Here is a 19,242-nt window from a genome sequence, read left to right on the forward strand (position 1 = left end):
AATGTATCATTCCTTGATGCGGCTAATTGCTCTGCGGAAAGATCATTCTCTAAGCTAAAGCTGATCAAGAACAGACTCCAGACCTCTATGTGAGAAGACAGACTAAACGCTTTGGCCTTGCTTAGTATAGAACACATTCTGAGACAAGCCAACAATGAGGACATTATAAACGGCCTCATTGCGGAGAAGCTTAGATGGAAACCAATCAGCGAGAATGACTGAAGAGAACATGATTTGCAGTACATTTAATTTACAGCAAAACAAACAAAGGCACTTTTCCATTTATAATATTACTAGGATGTTTGAGCTTATCATTTATGGATCCTGAGTTTTTTATGTAATCCATACATGAATTTTTTATTTTATTTTTAAGAGGAACTCAGGCTTCCCAATGTGTATGTATGTGTGCACACACACATGTGCGTGTTTATAGAAATGAATCCTTATAAATCTGTAACAAATCATTCTGAGTGAATACATAAACTGTTTAGCATTACATCATTGCAATTGCTAGTAACTATTTTTCCTGATGAAATATGTTCAAAAAGTTTTATTTTTGACATTTTCAAAAATTACTTCAATTTGGCAAAAGAAATACCCAAAATTAATATTTTCCCTCAATTTTTTGTGTGTTTTGTTATCAATTATAAAGAAGGACTATTCGAGTTTTTTTTACCCCTGTAGGGGAAGATAGATTCCAATCCTCGAAACACAGTGTACTATTTTTGAAGTACTCGTATATAAAGATGACCAAAATTCTACTATAATTTCATCACACCTTCTCTGAACCTATTAAAAACTCCAACTAAACACTCGTTGCTTTCTATACATTTTCCAGTCTTAAAATCTACATTGGTCATCTTGAAACTTAATCCATATAAACTGAAAATTACGTACGTACTTAAATTGTGCTACTGTTGTGTAGAAAAATCTGAACCTTACAAAATGCAGTAATGAAAGTTCAATGTAAGAAAGGGATACAGAATTAAATAAAATTTGAACTTAAATAAATATTTTAATGATATAATGGTTCCTTCAGTTAGTTGTCCTCCGTGCGACAGATAATGTTAGAGGAGTGGGGGTAACGTGGGTGCCACCAGTCGAGTACGCTCACTTGCAGCACGCTCTTGAGCGAGACTGTCACAGTACCTGTGTTGTCCAACTTGCCGTTGCAGATGCGGCCTGAGCCGAACACCAGCTGTACGGCCATATGTGCCATGTTCATGTCCAGGCTCATGTTGATATTGTGTACCGTCAAGCCCATAACCACTGGCAGTACCATCCTCTCAGCACTCACAACCTGCAGACAAGTCACAGTACAGTTAGCCTACTTGTACATGTGCCATGTTCATGTCCAGGCTCATGTTGATACATGTCACCAGACACACAGGACCTCACTTCCTGTCTCCTATCATGGTGGACAGCTGAGTCAGTCTTTTTACCGACTTGCATATTTGGATTTATGATAGAGACAAATTTTACCCGCAATATTATGCAAATTTTATCTTTATTGCCAACGTTTGGTTAAAACGTTTTAAACCTCCTACTTTGTCAAAACACTTGAAACAAACTGCTTTACCATTTAAGGAGGCATATATATGGAGGATTCAGGCTATAGTCCATGTCCTATCTAATGGAGTAGGGGTTTATAATACCAGCTTTAAAATCTTTAGGAAGGAAACAAGCAAATTTTGTGAACAAATTTAACCAGTTAATTTTTTAGGTTTAAAAGATAGGGAACGCTGCGGCAAAACCCCTTGCCTCCCTCAGGCATTACTAATTAATTTAGAAACGGCCCAAAGAAGTGGAGAGATTTGGAATGCTACATTTGAAAAAAATTAAGTCTTTCTAAAATCAGTTTGGGTGTAAGAAGTAAATTACAGTGCAATAAACTGAAAGAGCATAAATTTGAAGTTCCATCTACACATCTACTCTAAACCGTTATAAACTTCCAGATTATTTATAAAAGAAATTTTCTCTGAATAACCTTGATTTTCACACTGGCTGTGTAGTACTTTTCATTATTTACAAAATATTAAGTTATCGACAATGCTTGATTTTAAAGATGAACAGTATTCCAGACATATGCCATTGTTATTTGATACACGGATAGAACACACACCTGTACAAGAGGATAGTTTGCAATTCTTGAAATTGAAGTGTTCTATCCTTGTAAGAAATAACAATGGTAATATCCTAACTCCTCGTCACCATTCACAGTTAACAGTATATTCTACATAGCTTTAACCAAAGATCTATAAAGCATCAGAAAAGTCTTAATTGTTAAAGAAATTGGATGTTCCATACAATAAGACCAAATTTCCTCCCAACTTTTAAAATGACACTGCTTACGTGTTCAGAGTAGATCAGCTTGGAATCTTATGCAGATTTTGCACAAAGTACTTTCCTTGTTTCTACCCATTAAATCTTCACAATCTCATTAAAGAAGAACATAGGATTAGTTTATAAGTACGAATAAAACCATTATATTTCTGAGATTGAGAAGCATTTGGTTAGTTCAGCCTACCAACAAGCAAAGCTAATAGTCTACTATTTTACCAATCTGAGAGAAACCATAATATCTTGTGGTGGATGTCATAGGATGGATATATCAATGATAAATAGGAAAACACAGGTCTAAAATTAGAGCCTTGAGGAACACCTGACTTGGCCATAAAACTTTCAGAACACACTCCACCTAACTGCACACTAAATCCTTTAAGAATAGGATTTGATGCAGCATTCCAGTCCCACTTATTTCTCTTAGACACATTTCATAATTATCTGCAATTCCTGAGCACTTCAATTTTAATATGAGCAGATCACTTCTCTTTAAGCAAAGTAACCAACTTGGCTTCGCACCCGATTTTCTAGGTTTTGCACCTGTATGAGAATTTCTGGTTCGAGTGAATTGTATATCCAACGCCAATGTTGAATTTGCCTTCTTACCATGATCAGGAAAATATGTAAAAAGTGTATATTTATGGCCATTGTTATTTACAATACAGCCTACTTCTGTCAAAAGACAACTAAGATGGGTTTTATAACAGTCTTTAAATTTATGCTAAAATTTAGATAGTAACTATGTCTTTTACATCTAATACTTGATATTTTCTAAGAATGTACAGTTAAAAGTACATTAGGAATGACTCTATTTACGTCTTTCTTTCTTTATTAACTGAAAAATATTTTTAATAGTTTAGAACATTTAGAGGTGGAATTGGTACATTAATTCTAAAGCACAATCTAGTGAACTTTCATCTAGCATAGTTCTTGCAGACTGCTTCAAAGGGAGTTGTCAAAGTCAAATTAGGACCATCTTTTAGGACATTTTCTAAGGTAGAGTACTTACCCAATGGCTGATATAAAAAATGGTGTAAAAACAATGGTTACTATTGGAGAATTTACACATTATAAATGTAAACAAATTGAAAATAGTGGTTAAAATAATTAAACATGTGGTTGTGCTATCACAAAACAATGTTTACACAGAACAGTTGATTACATTCGACAGGCTCTTTCAATTAATATTTCACAACTTTAGAGACCAAAATGGGCTTTTTCGATACTTTTAAAGACCAGTGGGGCCTATATTCATACCAGGGACCTTAAGAATGCCCATTTAAAATTTCAGTACAATTGGTGGAATAATTTACATGCGGAAGCAAAACAAACAAACAAAGACACTTTCGTATTTATATTATTAGGATGATAAAAGTAAAGTTCATAAATTATATTTCTTACCTGTAAAAGTGTACAACCTTCGTCAGCATTGGCAAATATATCACCCAAGATTTCCATTAGATTTGGCTTTCCTCCCTTACTTTGGCAAGGCTGGAAATCCTTACGACGCAACTTGAAGCTCAACTTCCACTTGTTGGGTTGTGATACTCGCTACAATAAAATTAATAGTTAAAAAAAGATGTTTAAAAAAATATAAAGGTTAGGGGAATTTTACAGGAAGGTAACCAGCAAAATCAACTTAAATGGAAGAGTATTGGCAAAGTTAAAAATATTGAAAAAACATATGTTCATTAAGAAGAGATTTATATAATATATATTGACAAAACGTGACAATATTAAAAGCTAAAATGTTTGGAGGCTGTTATGTTGGTGGAAATCCATAGTCTCCAGACTTTGTGTCAATGAGTTAGCTTTCCCACTGGTCACTTAAATATAGTTAAATATACCTTATCAAAATAGCAAATATTCTTCAAAACTCAAATTTCTAAAGTTCTCTCGTTACCCAAAAATGGGTGCAGCACTAATGGAAGTAATTATACAGCAATTTCGCTTATATTGACCTTTTCAAAAGTATGTGAACAAATTGTGGTCAGAATACTCAGAGCATTGTGCCAATTATAACTTACTGAACAACTGCCAACATAGATTCACCAAAGGGAAATCAACTACTACTGCTATGACCAAGTTTACTGAGACAGTTGTTGATGGTATCGAAGGGAGAAATTTAAAAACTGCGGCATTTCTTAATATCAGTATGGCATTTGATTGCCTTGGCCAGAGTATTATCGTAAAGAAGCTAGAATAACTCGGAGTCACAAAAATATTATAGCAATAGTTTGAGGGTTACTTTAAGGGATGTACACAGCTAGTTGAGCAAAATAATTATAAAATGGAGTTCACCAGATCTAACATTCTTCCTGTGCTGGGAGGTGTGCCACAAGGCTCTGTCTTAGGACCAGTACTTTTTTATACTCTTTATCGATTACCTACCCAACAACTAGGAGACTACTGCACATCTCTCATATATGCCGATGACACAACGCTGCTCCTAAATCAATCTACTTCGGGCAGCCTGGCTGTATCGTCTTACATAGCCTTTCAATATTTTTTTTTATCCTGAGGGAAAAGGACGATTTGTCCCCGCGCTTAGTCCTTAAAAGGATCTTTGCGCCTCCCTTACTTAAATTTGTGTCCTCAAAATCTGAGGCTTTTACGGAAGCCTATCAGATTTGAGGGCTTCTGTTCTCTGATATCCTTAGAGCTGAGGAGATATGCTCCCAGGAATCTTTTCCGAACTTTTAAAATGGCAGGACAATTTAACCAAATATGCTTTGCTGATTCCTCCTCTTCTCCTCAGAGTCTACATTCATCAGTCTGACTAAGGCCCACCCTCATAAGATGTTTCCTTAGGGAGCCATGTCCTGTCAACATCCCTAATATCAGTCTTATATCCTCCTTACTGTGATCTAAGAGAGCTGCCCACCCTTTAGTGTAAAGAGAGATACAAATTTTGGATAGTCTTAATCCGAAGGCTCTTCTCCAATGTTTCTTATCCTCCTTTCACAATCTTTTAGCTATCCCGCAGTCTGGCTCAAACCCCACCATTATGACTCCGGACTCCGTTCCCTTTTACACTCCTTTTATACTCCCTTTTATATGGACCAGTACTTTTTATACTCTTTATCAATTACTTATTCAACAACTAGGAGACTACTGCACACCTCTCATCAATGCCAATGACATAACTCTGCTCCTAAATCAATGTACTTTGGGCAGACTGGGTTTTTAGTCTTAGCTAGCCTTTTTAAATGTTATTTAAATTCTGAAGTCTCGCCCATTCCTAGGGTCAGTTTTGAAAGACAATCTAAATTTCTTGGCATAACCATACACATAGACTGGGACTCAGCATGTGGACAATTACAGCAAGAAACTTATCACCAGACAGTCTGTTTTCAGTGGTTGGTTGTCAATGCAGACCTATTTTTCACCTGCATTCTTTAGTTCAGTTTTAAAAATTAGCGTTTTGTTCTTATTAGGTGCATACAATTTTTGCTACAAGGTCATAGGATTAATAAAGATTACTACATAACAGTTCAAAGCTCTCTGCATAAAGCAAACTGTAAAAACAAAACACCCGGATTCAAGGCCAAACAGTTTTCGCTGTAGAAATAAAATAATGCACCAACTCACGCTTCATTGCTTGTTCATGAATTATTAACTAAAAACAAAATAGTAACAATGCCTCAACCTCCATATTTGCCAAACATGTTTCCGAGTGACTTTTTCCTGTTCCAAAAATAAATAGAATCATGGAATTCAACCCCTTTTGTGGGTAAATAGTAATATGATTTAATAAATTATATCTAGTCCAGAAAGTAACAGAAGTTTTGACATGGCGTGGCAATGAGAACTAGCGTACAGTGCTTCCTACACTCAGTACGCAACCAGCCGAATATCCGAAAATAACGGAAGACCACAAAAACAGAGACTTGCTAAACACACCCACTTAGTACAAAATTATGGTAACTACGTTTACTAACCACAAATTCATGAACTAAACTCCATGAATTGGAAGAAATGCTCTGAGATTTCCGTAATCATGAGATGACGATTTTCATGGAACGTTTCGTTGATTTTTGCCATCATGCACAAGACTAGGCCTACAACGGCAATGCTCATTGTGAACACTGGTTCTTCCTTTTTTTTAAATCAATGCCTCACTCGTCTTTCACTCATTATCGCTTTACTGAACACATAAAAATAATCTGGTGATAAATTTTAATTGGTTGTGACTTTTTGCCAACGAAAACCAATCACAAATCGCACTTCACAACTGGCGTGATTTTTCAATTGCAGTGTTCATTTCAACACTCCATTGTACACAAAACACGATAGGCACGATCCACATTCTACCACAGCTGGTTGCGTACTGAGTGTAAGAACACTCGTCAAGATGGCAGCACTAATCCTGCCCATTGCCGTGCCATGTTAAGATGTCTTACTTTCTGGACAGCCCTCGTATAATGGGGATTTACAAAGCTCTTAGAAGTATATTTAAACACAGTGAACATAATGACATTGTAACTCTCATCACCAGCATTAAACCATCATTATACTTATCAATGTGGATTTCATAGTAAGGTCTATAATTAGCAACTTAATTGTTTTTTAGATGAAATAACTACTTAACTCTAAACATATAGATAAAATCTGGTAGTTTAACTAGAATTTATTGGATGGACGGGTCTTACAATCCACACACTAGTGATCAAACTGACCTCTTGCCACATGGAAATGCATTGGCGAGACTTGAGATGGTAGGGGGCACTCATGGACGCTCGGTCTATGCGAGCGGCCAGAGGTGGATACATGTAGAACAGTGAGCGGATAACGCAAGCCTTCAGTCCGTGGTGGCGCACCATACAGGCTGGCTGTAGTCTTGATGGCAAGTTCGGTACATTCTTGTAGTATCTGAACCATACAATATGAACTTTTCAACATGACCGATGTTTCATAATGTATTTAAAGGATGATTTTAATCTGACGAATAACACTTTTATAGCAGAAGTGATAAAATTGTGATACCTCCATAGAAAGCAGATTCCGCCATTTCATAACTGACACCACGAAAACCATGGAGTTCATATTTTACACTTAATTAACCCACTATTGCTCTTTGATTTTCCTTCAATAGCAAGGGAGCGGTATGCCATCTTTGGTAGTTTGGACAAGGGTGGTGAATTTCCCCAGGAGGACCTGATAGGTTGTTTTCGGCGGTTTGTGGAACTGCTGAAATCATAAGACTGTTAGGCCTCATGGTGTGCTTATAGGGTGCACAAAAGACCCTTGAGGCCTATGTGCATGGCAGTAGGCCGCTCCATAGAAGAAGAAGAACCCACAATTGCTCATACTGTTACGTTGAATCAAACATTTTATTCACACTTAATAAATGTTACCTCACAAGTACAGTAGTAAATTAACACCACTCATTAGAGTACCTAACAAACTGACTATTCCATGTTGTGATTGCAATCAAAACTAAAGTTTTGCTGTTGTCAATATCATGCATTACACTAAGGAGAGGATGGGTTCCAAAAGCTGATTGTACAATACAATGCCTTGTACAATGCAACCTTGTTAAGTCGGACCTCTTTATGTCGGATCTCAGGGTAACCTGGATCAGTTCAGGAAATATAATATAAACTTTTGGTCGTCCGTTTAGACTGCCGAGCGTGGGATGGATGTTTTCAGTAAACTGTTTGTAGAACTCAATAACTACATGTATTGCGACTTGTTGCGATAAAGATGCCAATAAGAGAGAGAATACTGATGAAGAAAACATTGAAAATATCACAGTTATAAGCTACACAGAGGTAACAACAAGAGACAAAACCGGCTGAACTTCTCATGTTGAAAAGGATCCGTGACCGCATGGTACGGAAACACATTTCTTCAAAAGGAAATTAATTGAGGCAAATCAAATTAACAAAGTTCTTTCAGAAAAATTAAACTCTATATACTGTATTATACTTTATCGTAATGTGTATTTAAAGTGTTTTTCTGCAATAAACAAATAATGTAATGTTCTTTATTTTTCAACATTCTCCGTTTAACCCGGATTTTCGTTGTCTGATCGGCCACGATCCGGCTAATCCGACTTAACGAAGTTACACTGTACTTTCTTTAAAGAATAGAACGGCAGAAATTAACAAACTATTGATTATTCAGTGATAAGACAACCAAACCATTCTTTCAAAAGATTATTCATGATGAGTTATAAATTATGTGAAATTTTCCTATGTTCCAAAAAATCTATGGTATTGGTATTTTGGGGTGCAGCAGCTACATCCCATTTAAACATTATTAAAAATCTGCAAAATAGGTGTTTGAAAAGACCATTTGGAAAGGAAGAAATGAATCAGCTATGTACAAGAGAAGGAAGAAATAATGAAGTGGTTAAAACTTTATTGAATCCCAAACAGTTTTATATATACAGTATATATATATATATATATATATATATATATATACCCAAAATATTATTGATAATTTTAATAAAAATGATCACAAGATCACAAAATAAAAAGGATAAAGATTTTCAACACAAAATATTCTATATCTAGAATGGCCACAAAATTTGGTGAGAGGTTGTCCGAGTTTTATATTCCATATTATTTTAAACTTACTTCCAGATGAAATTGAAAACTTGAGAAACTTCAGGGTTTTTTAGAGAGGCAGTGCAGAGATGGCTTACCACAACACACAATAAGCTGACTACTTAGCTTACATCTAAACTAACTAAACACACACACACACAAACGCATACACTAAGTACATACACATGCACAGGCAAATAAAGTGAATGATTGGATAAAGCTTAGTTGATCACAAGATCACAAAATAAAAAGGATAAAGATTTTCAACACAAAATATTCTATATCTAGAATGGCCACAAAATTTGGTGAGAGGTTGTCCGAGTTTTATATTCCATATTATTTTAACTTACTTCCAGATGAAATTGAAAACTTGAGAAACTTCAGGGTTTTTAGAGAGGCAGTGCAGAGATGGCTTACCACAACACACAATAAGCTGACTACTTAGCTTACATCTAAACTAACTAAAACACACACACACACAAACGCATACACTACGTACATACACATGCACAGGCAAATAAAGTGAATGATTGGGTAAAGCTTAGTTACTTCAGCGGTCAACCAGATTTTTTAAAAAACTAGGATGCATATAATGTTACATATTTATTATTGTTGTTGAATGTTTAGAGATTCATTGCTTATATTTAACTATTTATAGAATGCTGTTTGTTGATGGGTGATTTTTTAATATATTTTATTTATTGTTATCCAGTTATATAATTTACTATCTATTATACTCTGGATAATGTATGTATTATCCCCATAATGTTATATAAAATGCCAATATTTAAAAATCTGGAGTTATAGAAGGACCACAGCCACACAAAGAGAAACGTAACGTTTTTTGTAAAAGCACAAACTAAACTGATCAAAACAAACAATTGATAAAACTGTAATGGAATTTTGTATCTTACTTTTTTAAGTTTCATTATGGACCTCACCGATAAGTCATGTTGACTTGGTGGGTCCATGATTCTATAAAATCATGTGTTAAAAATAAATAAATAACCTTATAAGCAAAACAAAAATTTGGGAGCTGATATAAGAAAAGAATCGTGCAACAGATGGGAATGATTTTTGATTAGCAGCTTCCATACTGGTACTAATCAATGCAACTATTGAAAATTCACATTGGAACAATGCTGTGATTGTGGAGAACAACCAAATGTGAGCTACCATTGTAAACGGGTGTTCTTTGCAATTAAACAAGACGGAACTAATTTTCGCTAGTTAGGAAGCTCTGCATTAGTTTCAGGCATTGGCTCTTGAAGGTAGATCTATTACTAATGTAGCTTAGGTTATGTTAAAAGATATAATAATACAAATATGGAGATGATTTCTGATAAAAAAACCGCACCTTTTATAAAGACTGAGCCAGAATGTGGGGGTTTGGACAACAGACCAAGAGTTCCTGCAGATGGCGGAGAATGTGGCGATATCCTCGGGTCGGATATACTTGGACAGAATGTGCCAGATATCCAGTGGATATGTGTTTCCGTCTGTGCTGCATCCAGCAATACTCTCACTCAATGTCTTCTTGCGGCGACATGATGCCTTCTTCATTACAAAAACTAAAAATCAAGCACAGAAAAATGTTCAAAACTGAATAAATTTTAATTTCCAATTTTATTGTATAAGACACACAATCAAAAATAACACACAAACTGAATAGAATAAAATATATTTATCACGCTGACTACATTGCATTGTATTACTTTAGTCAATATTAATATCACTTTATGACAGTATTTATCTTACAAACGAAATCCATTCTCTCGACTTTCCATACAATTTCGCGCAGTCACACATTCATACATATACAAACATTCGTCAAATCAACCCCCAACTGAGTATAAAGTGCAGGACACCAGGTGGTGCTTTAATTGGGTTTTTTATTGGGTTATTTTTCTAAATTTAGCGTTTCAAAGACTGCGAATGGGCTTGATGATAATCTGAGAAGGGAGGCGTTCAAATGCTGCTGTTGGACTCGAAGTAAGTGCTCCCAAGCTCTTTTCTTGTACCTGTGTACGTCACTGCCTTGTGTCAATATACACTTAAATCGACAGTAAAATGAAGTCTCAAAATATACACAAACACGGTAGGGTTGGCAAGCTGAGCTCGTTGAAAGCACTTGGACACAACTCTATTGTTCAATTTTGCGATGATTCAAACAACTCTTTTTGGAATCTGAATACTTTTACCAAGTTTGATATGGCCACAACTGCTCCAGAGAAAAATTCCATAGGACAGTATGGAAATAGTATTTTGGTCTGATAGGGTATCATGGTTAGGACCATATATATGTTCAAATGCATAATATTGAGTGCTACCTGTTGGGCCATATACATCCATTATAGGGGTTTGCCAATTCAGGGATTGAGATTTTCAATTCACTGTATTTACAAGACGTGTCACAATTCAAAATCCCTATTATAACTACTACTCATTGTAAAAATCACACTTTTTGTGAATTCAGAAAGATAGGAATAAAATAGAACATTGACTTTAACTTAGTATTTCTAATTTTAATCATTGTAGTCACCTAGATGACTAAACTTACCTTCTTCACCATCTTCATTTTCTTCTTTGACAAAATCAAAATCACCTTCAAACTCATCCAGTTTTTCGTCCCAAGCCTTGTCTTGTATGTTTAATTGCTTGACTGGAAGCAAAAAGTAACATGAAGCAAATGTGATATAAATAAGAAACTAGCATCAATCTGAATTCAAGCAGTTCTCTGAATCAAGAAATCTTTATTGTCTTTAAGCACTTATGACAATGAAATGGACAACATCACTTTTTCTTATAACTAAATGGCCTACTCTTATCACACACCTTTAAAATCCCATAAAACAAGTGTAATGATTAGATGTATACAAAATAAGTCAAAGTAAATTTTATATGTAAATGTGAATAACGCCACAATTTGCTCATTAAAAATCAAATAAAAGTAAATATGGTATTAACAGCATCTCGTTAAATAAATATATATATATATATTATTTCTGTGCATTTCCTTATTGAGTATTTATTGTTTGCCTGTCTTCGTGGTTTGTTAAATTTGATCCCACACTAAAATAAATACATCATGCTATCGTGTACCACATTAGGCTCACAATTCCTTAATTTTTAAGGTAAATTAATCTTTTAGGTACCCCGTGGGGTACATGGAGAAACATTGAAAGAAATATTTAAATTTATTTTTTTTTGTGAAAAATTGCTAAGCCTACATACATTTCTTGTTATACTTAGACTTTTAACGTAAAAAAAAAACTATTCGAGTATTTTGCCATATTATTGAAAAGTTTAACAGCATTATAAAAAGTCCAGAAATAAACCTTTGTCGTGAACATGTTAACTGATTAAAGGGTGTATAAACTACCCTCCAAATAACGCACACTTATAAGAGGATGAACCCAGCGAACTGTAGTTTTTGGTATCTTCTCTTCAAATAAAGAAGCAATGCAAGATACCACAGGTTAAATCTAGGGCACATCTTGACTTCATACAAGCCGACTATTCACTGGACTGTTCAGAGAGCAGGTTGCAGGTCCGGTTAAGCATAACTTAAAAAGCTTAAAGTTTACATACAAAACATTACTATTCAATAAAATATTACATCAAATTAAACCGTTAAGAATTTTAATCAATCTGATATACAATATGACCAACATAAGTGTTATTTCCGTTAAAAAAAGGTAAGATTAAAAAGATGACTGCAAAAACAACTAGTCGCTTGCTATTGGGGGAACAGTTTAATCACTAATAGGTTGCAAGATCAAGGGTTAATTCCCTTCTAATAGTTGTAGGAAAACTAACAAATTGCAATCTATCTACTAACTAAGCTACAAAAATTATCCATATACACTATTAGTTATTTTTAAAACAGCTGATATTCTATTTCAAGAGTATTTTTACATACCTTCACAGACCACGCTTAAGGATGCTTTGGATTTTCTAAGCCTTCCTCTTCCAGGTAGAACACTTGAATTCGCATAATCTGCCAAAGTCACGTCTACAAACAGAACCATAAATTTAGATATCGTACTGTAACATATAACAATTTTTAAATGCTCCAAAGTGGTACTATACACGGTTATTTTACTGATTATTCCAAAGTTGGCTAGAATTAAAACCAGTTTTTTCACTCAACCTATTTCTTTAAAAAAAATCTCAAACATTTACAATTTGAGTAACCGGTTTTCCAAAGTGTACCTATCTCCAAGATTGGATTATATTTGGTCATTTATTTCGAGTTATATCCTTACTAAAAAACATTGTTACTGATGTACCCAAACTACACTTTTTCCATCAAAATGTTTTCCTCTTTGCAGGACATAAGGACAATATTCTTATGATACGCAAAAACAGGGATTGAACTGTTAATGGGTGACTATAACCACAACATCTGACAAATGAGAATGCTTATAGCAAGTTCTATTTGCCCTACTAATGGATTGAACTGTTAATGGGTGGCTATAACCACAACATCAGACAAATGGGAATGCTTATAGCAAGTTCTGTTTGCACTACTAATCAGAATTACAGCATATCTAAAAGAAAATGTATATCAACTATTTAACCATACACATTTTATTTTAACGTCACTTCATTATCTACATAAATTAATGTGAATAGGCCAACCTACACAGAGGTAGCTGACCTGCCTTGTTAATTAGTGTAATTCTGTGAAAATTGTTCAGTGAAGCATTACTTTCTGGCTAATCCTCGTAGATATGAATTAATACTGTATGACACACTGACATCTTGTTTATGTTGATGAATATAATCTGTTATTAATAAAAAGCCCAATAACCACTGGTAACCAAACAAGTCCATTAGTATAAGTTTGAACCATAATGATTCCAGGATCCAGCTTTGAGCTAAACCTAGTTATGAATTCCACTACCTGAACATAAATGGATCCTTTACATGGTTACACACATCATCATAGGGATTTAGTGATAATTTAAATTGAATCAGGAATACTCAACTGTGGTTGACTTCCAGAAGTGATGACATTAATCTGATAAATAATTGCATTTATAAGTATGTCTATATATACTCCAATCAAATATTTAAGCAACTAGGCGATATGAACATGCTATCACTGTCTACACATCAATTTATCTTAGTCATCAAGTCAAGTTTGTCTTATTCCTTTACTTTCATATTAGAACGATGAAATAATTACCAAGCAAATATGGAATAATTTCAAAATAATTGAAAAAGTAGATGAAGACATAATATTTTATATACTACTTTGTAGCCTATTTTATTTGTTTAAGTTGTATTTGCAAACACTTGGATATGCTTTGGACGATTTGGCATGATATTGTACTTTGGGATTGTACCGACCACACCCAGACATGAATCGTTATTTGACATTTTGCTTCTACTGATTACTAGATTAGCGTAGCAGTTAGAACAATATTTCGCCAATATAAAACAGGAATTGTCTTATCGCAAACCCCTCCCCACCCTCAGACAGAGGTCAAAGTCAAGCGGTCGAGTAGATAACGTGATTGCAGAGTCTCGCCGCGCCCGTTCAGCTGGTGCGTAGCTTTGTTTTACTTCCGTGGTTTACCTCTACATTTCTCCAAAACACAAAAATTCATCAAAAACAAACATTACCTAACTAAAACTAAACTCTTTATTGAATAAACACTTAAAACTTGTTTTTATTCTTGATCACACTCCGCCACCCACAATGCGAGCGCCTCCGGCCATCAGCGCGGGCTTCGGCAGCACGGTGCTGCCCCGCGCTGATGTCGACGAAAGAAAAACATCCCTCGAGATAGTACCTATCAGAAAAATATCAAATTCTAGAGGGGCTGATCAGAAATATAAATTGAATTGTAATGGAAAGGCAATTATGTACCGTGCAAATCATGTGATGCCCCGCCCTGCCCTAATCGGGATTCTCGAGAAAGATAAGATAACAGCGACAAACAATACCGATCGCAATACCTGGAAATGCTTGTAATTTTGTAATTAAACCATTGTTTTTTCGTTCTATCATGTTTGTTTCTATAAATTTATATTTTTGTGTTCTTCATACTGGTGTGGTCGGTATAATCAAAAAGTACCGAAAGTGCCGATATAACAAATGCCCTGGCATAAATGAGGACTTTCGAGGAGCCATCCCGCACTTCTGGTTAATGAGGAAAAATCGGTACTTTGGTACTATCCGGTGGCCACTATTATTGGAAGGATTTTTCTTACCGTAAAATACTGTACAAATAACAGACTACTTGACTTATTGTGAAAATTATATATCATTATGATGATCCGTTCATGTGCTCTGCCTCCCAAAAGAAAGCGATATCGGCCAGAAAAAGGCCCACTCTACTATTTCTTATTAGGCTATATAAGTAGGTAAATAACAAATGTATTATAAATATTAAAAATCGATTGGAAATAGCAAACGCTAAGGTGAAAATTTACCATCTGTATATAACATGTACCTAACATTCAATTTGTAAAACTATCACACTAAAGGCTGTAGAAATGTTGTTTCAGTGGGCCCCTCTGTCCACACGATATCTTGTAAACAAACTGACCCATAGACTAGACATTTTGCATGAACGATTATTTTGATATATTCTGAGTCCGATTATGGTGCACATGACTGGGACTTGGCTGAGCTTTAGCTTATATTTTTATATTGTTCTTATGGGTAACCATAAAGGCAACGAGAAAATAGCAGAATAAATACATTTTTATACAAGCTGAGTATTATCATATAAGATTTTAACATGTGACATAAACACAAGTAGCTTATCCATACAGTAAAAATAGTAAGTAATAGAATGGAAAGTCAATGTTAAAAGTAGATGAAAAGATTTGATTTCAGCACACTCTTGAGATGTACTAATCTCTCTATCTCATCAGAATATTTATTATTTAAACAATGCTGAAACCTAACTTAATGATCAAAAATTTGAATGCATCACGTAGCAAGCAAATTCGAGAAAGATTTCATCAGTAGACTTTAAATTTTGCACGAAACATACTTTTCTGTCTGCAGGGATTGGCCCAAATATGGGCTTCTGCTAGTCAAAACTGTCCCAGGAAAGGTCAGGTTAGGTTAGGTTAGGTTAAGTTGGTGACTTGAACAATAAGCAAAAATTCATCCAAACTTTAGAAATAGTTTGGGACCAAAAAGTTTTTGAGTTTACTCCTAAATTCTTTTACTCAGTTTAATGGTGTTAGACAGACAGGTAGAGCTTGAAAAGTTTTCTTACAAAAATATTATGGTGTTTTTCTTAGAAAGAGTGAGTCTGTATTCAACAGCAACAGTATTTTCTATGCCTAGTACTACAGAAGTGTACATTATTGCAGAATTCTAGATTTTGTGATTTTATATAAACTGCACGGTAATTCTAAGCAATATATGGGTCAACCTCGATTTTTCTCATATTACAATATAATGTTCCAATAGTCAATTAGAAAAGGAAATGACTAGAATTTCTTGCCGGAAAGCAGTTATAGGGAGCAGGCAACCGCCAGACGGTCATATATTGCTTAGAGTTACCTATTAGTGATCAGGGGCACTGACGTGATCTGGGCTTCAAATTTGGAACTACTCGAGTTAATTTTTTTTCTAAAATAGCAAGCAGCGCGAAGCACTGCGCAGCGGGCAGTCATCGTGCATGATCCTTTTTTTTTATTAAAAATTTCTGATAAATTGTTATTACATATTACAATATAATGTAGGTAATGTATGTAAAACAATTTTTTAAACACATAATTACATGCTGGAAAGCAAAGTAAACCAATATAATCCGCCCAATACAAAATCTCCGTAAAAATCTGGTAAAGGAATCTGTGTCATTCCTTTGGCCTGAATCAATTTCAGTATAGACGAAGATCACGCACGATGCTTGCCCGCTGCGCAGCGCTTCGCGCTGCTTGCTCTTTTAGAAAAAAAATTAACTCGAGTAGTTCCAAATTTGAAGCCTAGATCACGTCAGTGCCCCTGATCACTAATAGGTAATTCTCGCGGTTGCCTGCTCCCTATAACTGCTTTCCAGCAAGAAATTCTAGTCATTTCCTTTTCTAATTGACTATTGGAACATTATATTGTAATATGAGTTGCCTGCTCCCTATAACTGCTTTCCGGCAAGAAATTCTAGTCATTTCCTTTTCTAATTGACTATTGGAACATTATATTGTAATATGAGAAAAATCGAGGTTGACCCATATATTGCTTAGAATTACCAACTGCACACTCATAAATATATAAACATGGAACTATTAAAATTAAAAACTTAGTAGCCTAAATAAACTTCCACCGTGAGTCTGGGGTGGTAAACCCATTAGGCTATATGATTGCCCTTTTTTGCAAGGTGAAAATTTGTTTGATGATTTTGTTTTGCCACCCCAAAGGATAATGGAATATCCAAGACTGAGTTTTTATAATGGTGCTTCTTCAATCATGGAATTAGGCTTATCTTCATTGAATAAACTCAGCAAGTTGAAAAAAATGTCTCTTTTGTCTGCCAGAAGATGTAAATTTTTTTCTGTATTGTGTTTATTTCCCCTATTTATCCATAAGACATCTTGAGAAAGAAATAAGCTATGGGCTTCTGGGATGCAACCTCAGTGAAACCTTTTAAGCAACATGTGATGTGGTGTACTTCTACTTTGCATCTTTTAAGAGTAAAATATTGAAGTTAATAAAATAATTGCAAATATACCAGATAATGTTGTTACAAAGCATATTTAAGGTAGGGTACGATAAGCGGACCCGGTTTTTTATATCGAAGAATGTAACCATCGATACCTAATATTCGCATCTCAAATCCTAGACTATCAATCGATATAAAAAGTATTTATAGTCCTCAATAACAATCACATGTTTTAAATTAAAATAAGAATTTAATATTTACAGTGATGAAACAAAATTATTATAACCAAAATTAGGAAAACTGAAGACAACCAAATTTGCTCCTCTCACAGTTACAGTTGTTTCTTTCCAACAAATTTTCACAATCTCGGTTTTTCGGTACGAGTCCAACATGTTGAAGCCACGTAAAACATGTCTTATCATCTTTCAAAGCAATGTCGTGTAATTTTCTAAAATTGACTGCCATTTTTAATAATCAAATGTTACTTATGTAAAATTGAAATATTACCTTACGCGTATTATTTGAAAGTGTTTCACAGCTGTTGATATAGGTTATTTAAGTTAATTATTCAAAATAATTAATCAATATCGATTGTTATGATTAAGTAGTATCGTTTACCAATTTCGATATAAAAACCGGGTCCGCTTATCGTACCCTACCCCATATTTATTTAAACTTCTAAGAATACTGATGTTTATAAAAAGGAAGTGAGGTGACTAATAGCCTACTTTCATCTTTTCAGAAACAAATAGTTGCAATTTAAATGTGACTTTTAAAGTCTCTTTTATACTCTTCTGTAATTTACAATGCTATTTATGAAACATAGGTATGCAAAGATGTAACTAATGAATTGTAAATGATATACAATTACAGAGATAGCTTAAGTTGAATAGACAAATTAAAATATATCTTACCTCCAACATCTCTGTTAAATCCTTTGTGAGAACCAGATTTTTTACCGGATTTCTTGCCCTTTTCAGACATTTTCAATAAGGCTTAACTTATTTAGTTAGAGATCAACCACAAAATTTAACGTTAATTCTTTCGTAATTTTCCCAACAAACGCTTCGTCTGCTTTACTACTTTCAGTATTATACAAAACTACTGACATTTTTAGAACTTTATCGAGCCTTTTAAAAAACTCAAAATTTAAAATGTTTTGAAGTAAAATGCTTTAAAAAAATATCATCATTTAATACCATTACCGGTATCTGTCAGGTTGTAAAATATATCATAAATTTACTTGTGCTGATGCAATCAATAGTTATCATAATGTCACGTCATGCTAAGCGAAACAGAAAAATTGCAACAATTCTGTTTTATCAACCAAGAATCATAGAGAACATTATCAGTAAGTCAACATTGACATTGCATTTGACGCCTGGAGACGGCAACATACATTTTTTTTATCCTCTGCTGGTTTAGCTGACAGATGTTTTGTTAACCAGCTGACGTAACTATTTTATCCAAGAATGAACAGGAAGTTTAGGTGGTTTATATATATAATATGTTGTAATTTAGATATATAAATTTTGGAAATTTCTTATATTAATATTTACTTTTTTAGCATGGTTTCAAATCAGTACCCAAGATAATATTATTTAAGAGAACTGCAAGTTGGCAAGTTTATTATAGATTACTCTATGATCATGTAACCGACAGCGGATGGGAGGCACCGCATGGGAGACTACTCAGTGGTAAAATGACGC

At 34.4% G+C, this 19,242-nt stretch overlaps 1 protein-coding gene across 1 annotated transcript; it reads right to left on the reverse strand.

Moving 5' to 3' along the window:
- Positions 1-995: 995 nt before the first annotated feature.
- On the reverse strand, positions 996-18,931 carry LOC124360820 (putative transmembrane protein 183BP). Its single transcript, XM_046814743.1, has 7 exons — positions 18,448-18,931; positions 12,823-12,915; positions 11,461-11,562; positions 10,258-10,471; positions 7,023-7,215; positions 3,745-3,894; positions 996-1,300 (listed from the first exon to the last, which is right to left on the reverse strand). The coding sequence occupies exons 1-7, from the start codon at positions 18,515-18,517 to the stop codon at positions 1,040-1,042; spliced, it is 1,083 nt and encodes a 360-aa protein (XP_046670699.1). The 5' UTR covers positions 18,518-18,931; the 3' UTR covers positions 996-1,039.
- Between the last annotated feature and the right edge of the window lie 311 nt (positions 18,932-19,242).

Source organism: Homalodisca vitripennis, chromosome 4 (genome assembly GCF_021130785.1).
Source record: "Homalodisca vitripennis isolate AUS2020 chromosome 4, UT_GWSS_2.1, whole genome shotgun sequence".
In the NCBI taxonomy this organism is placed as follows: Eukaryota; Metazoa; Arthropoda; class Insecta; order Hemiptera; family Cicadellidae; genus Homalodisca; species Homalodisca vitripennis.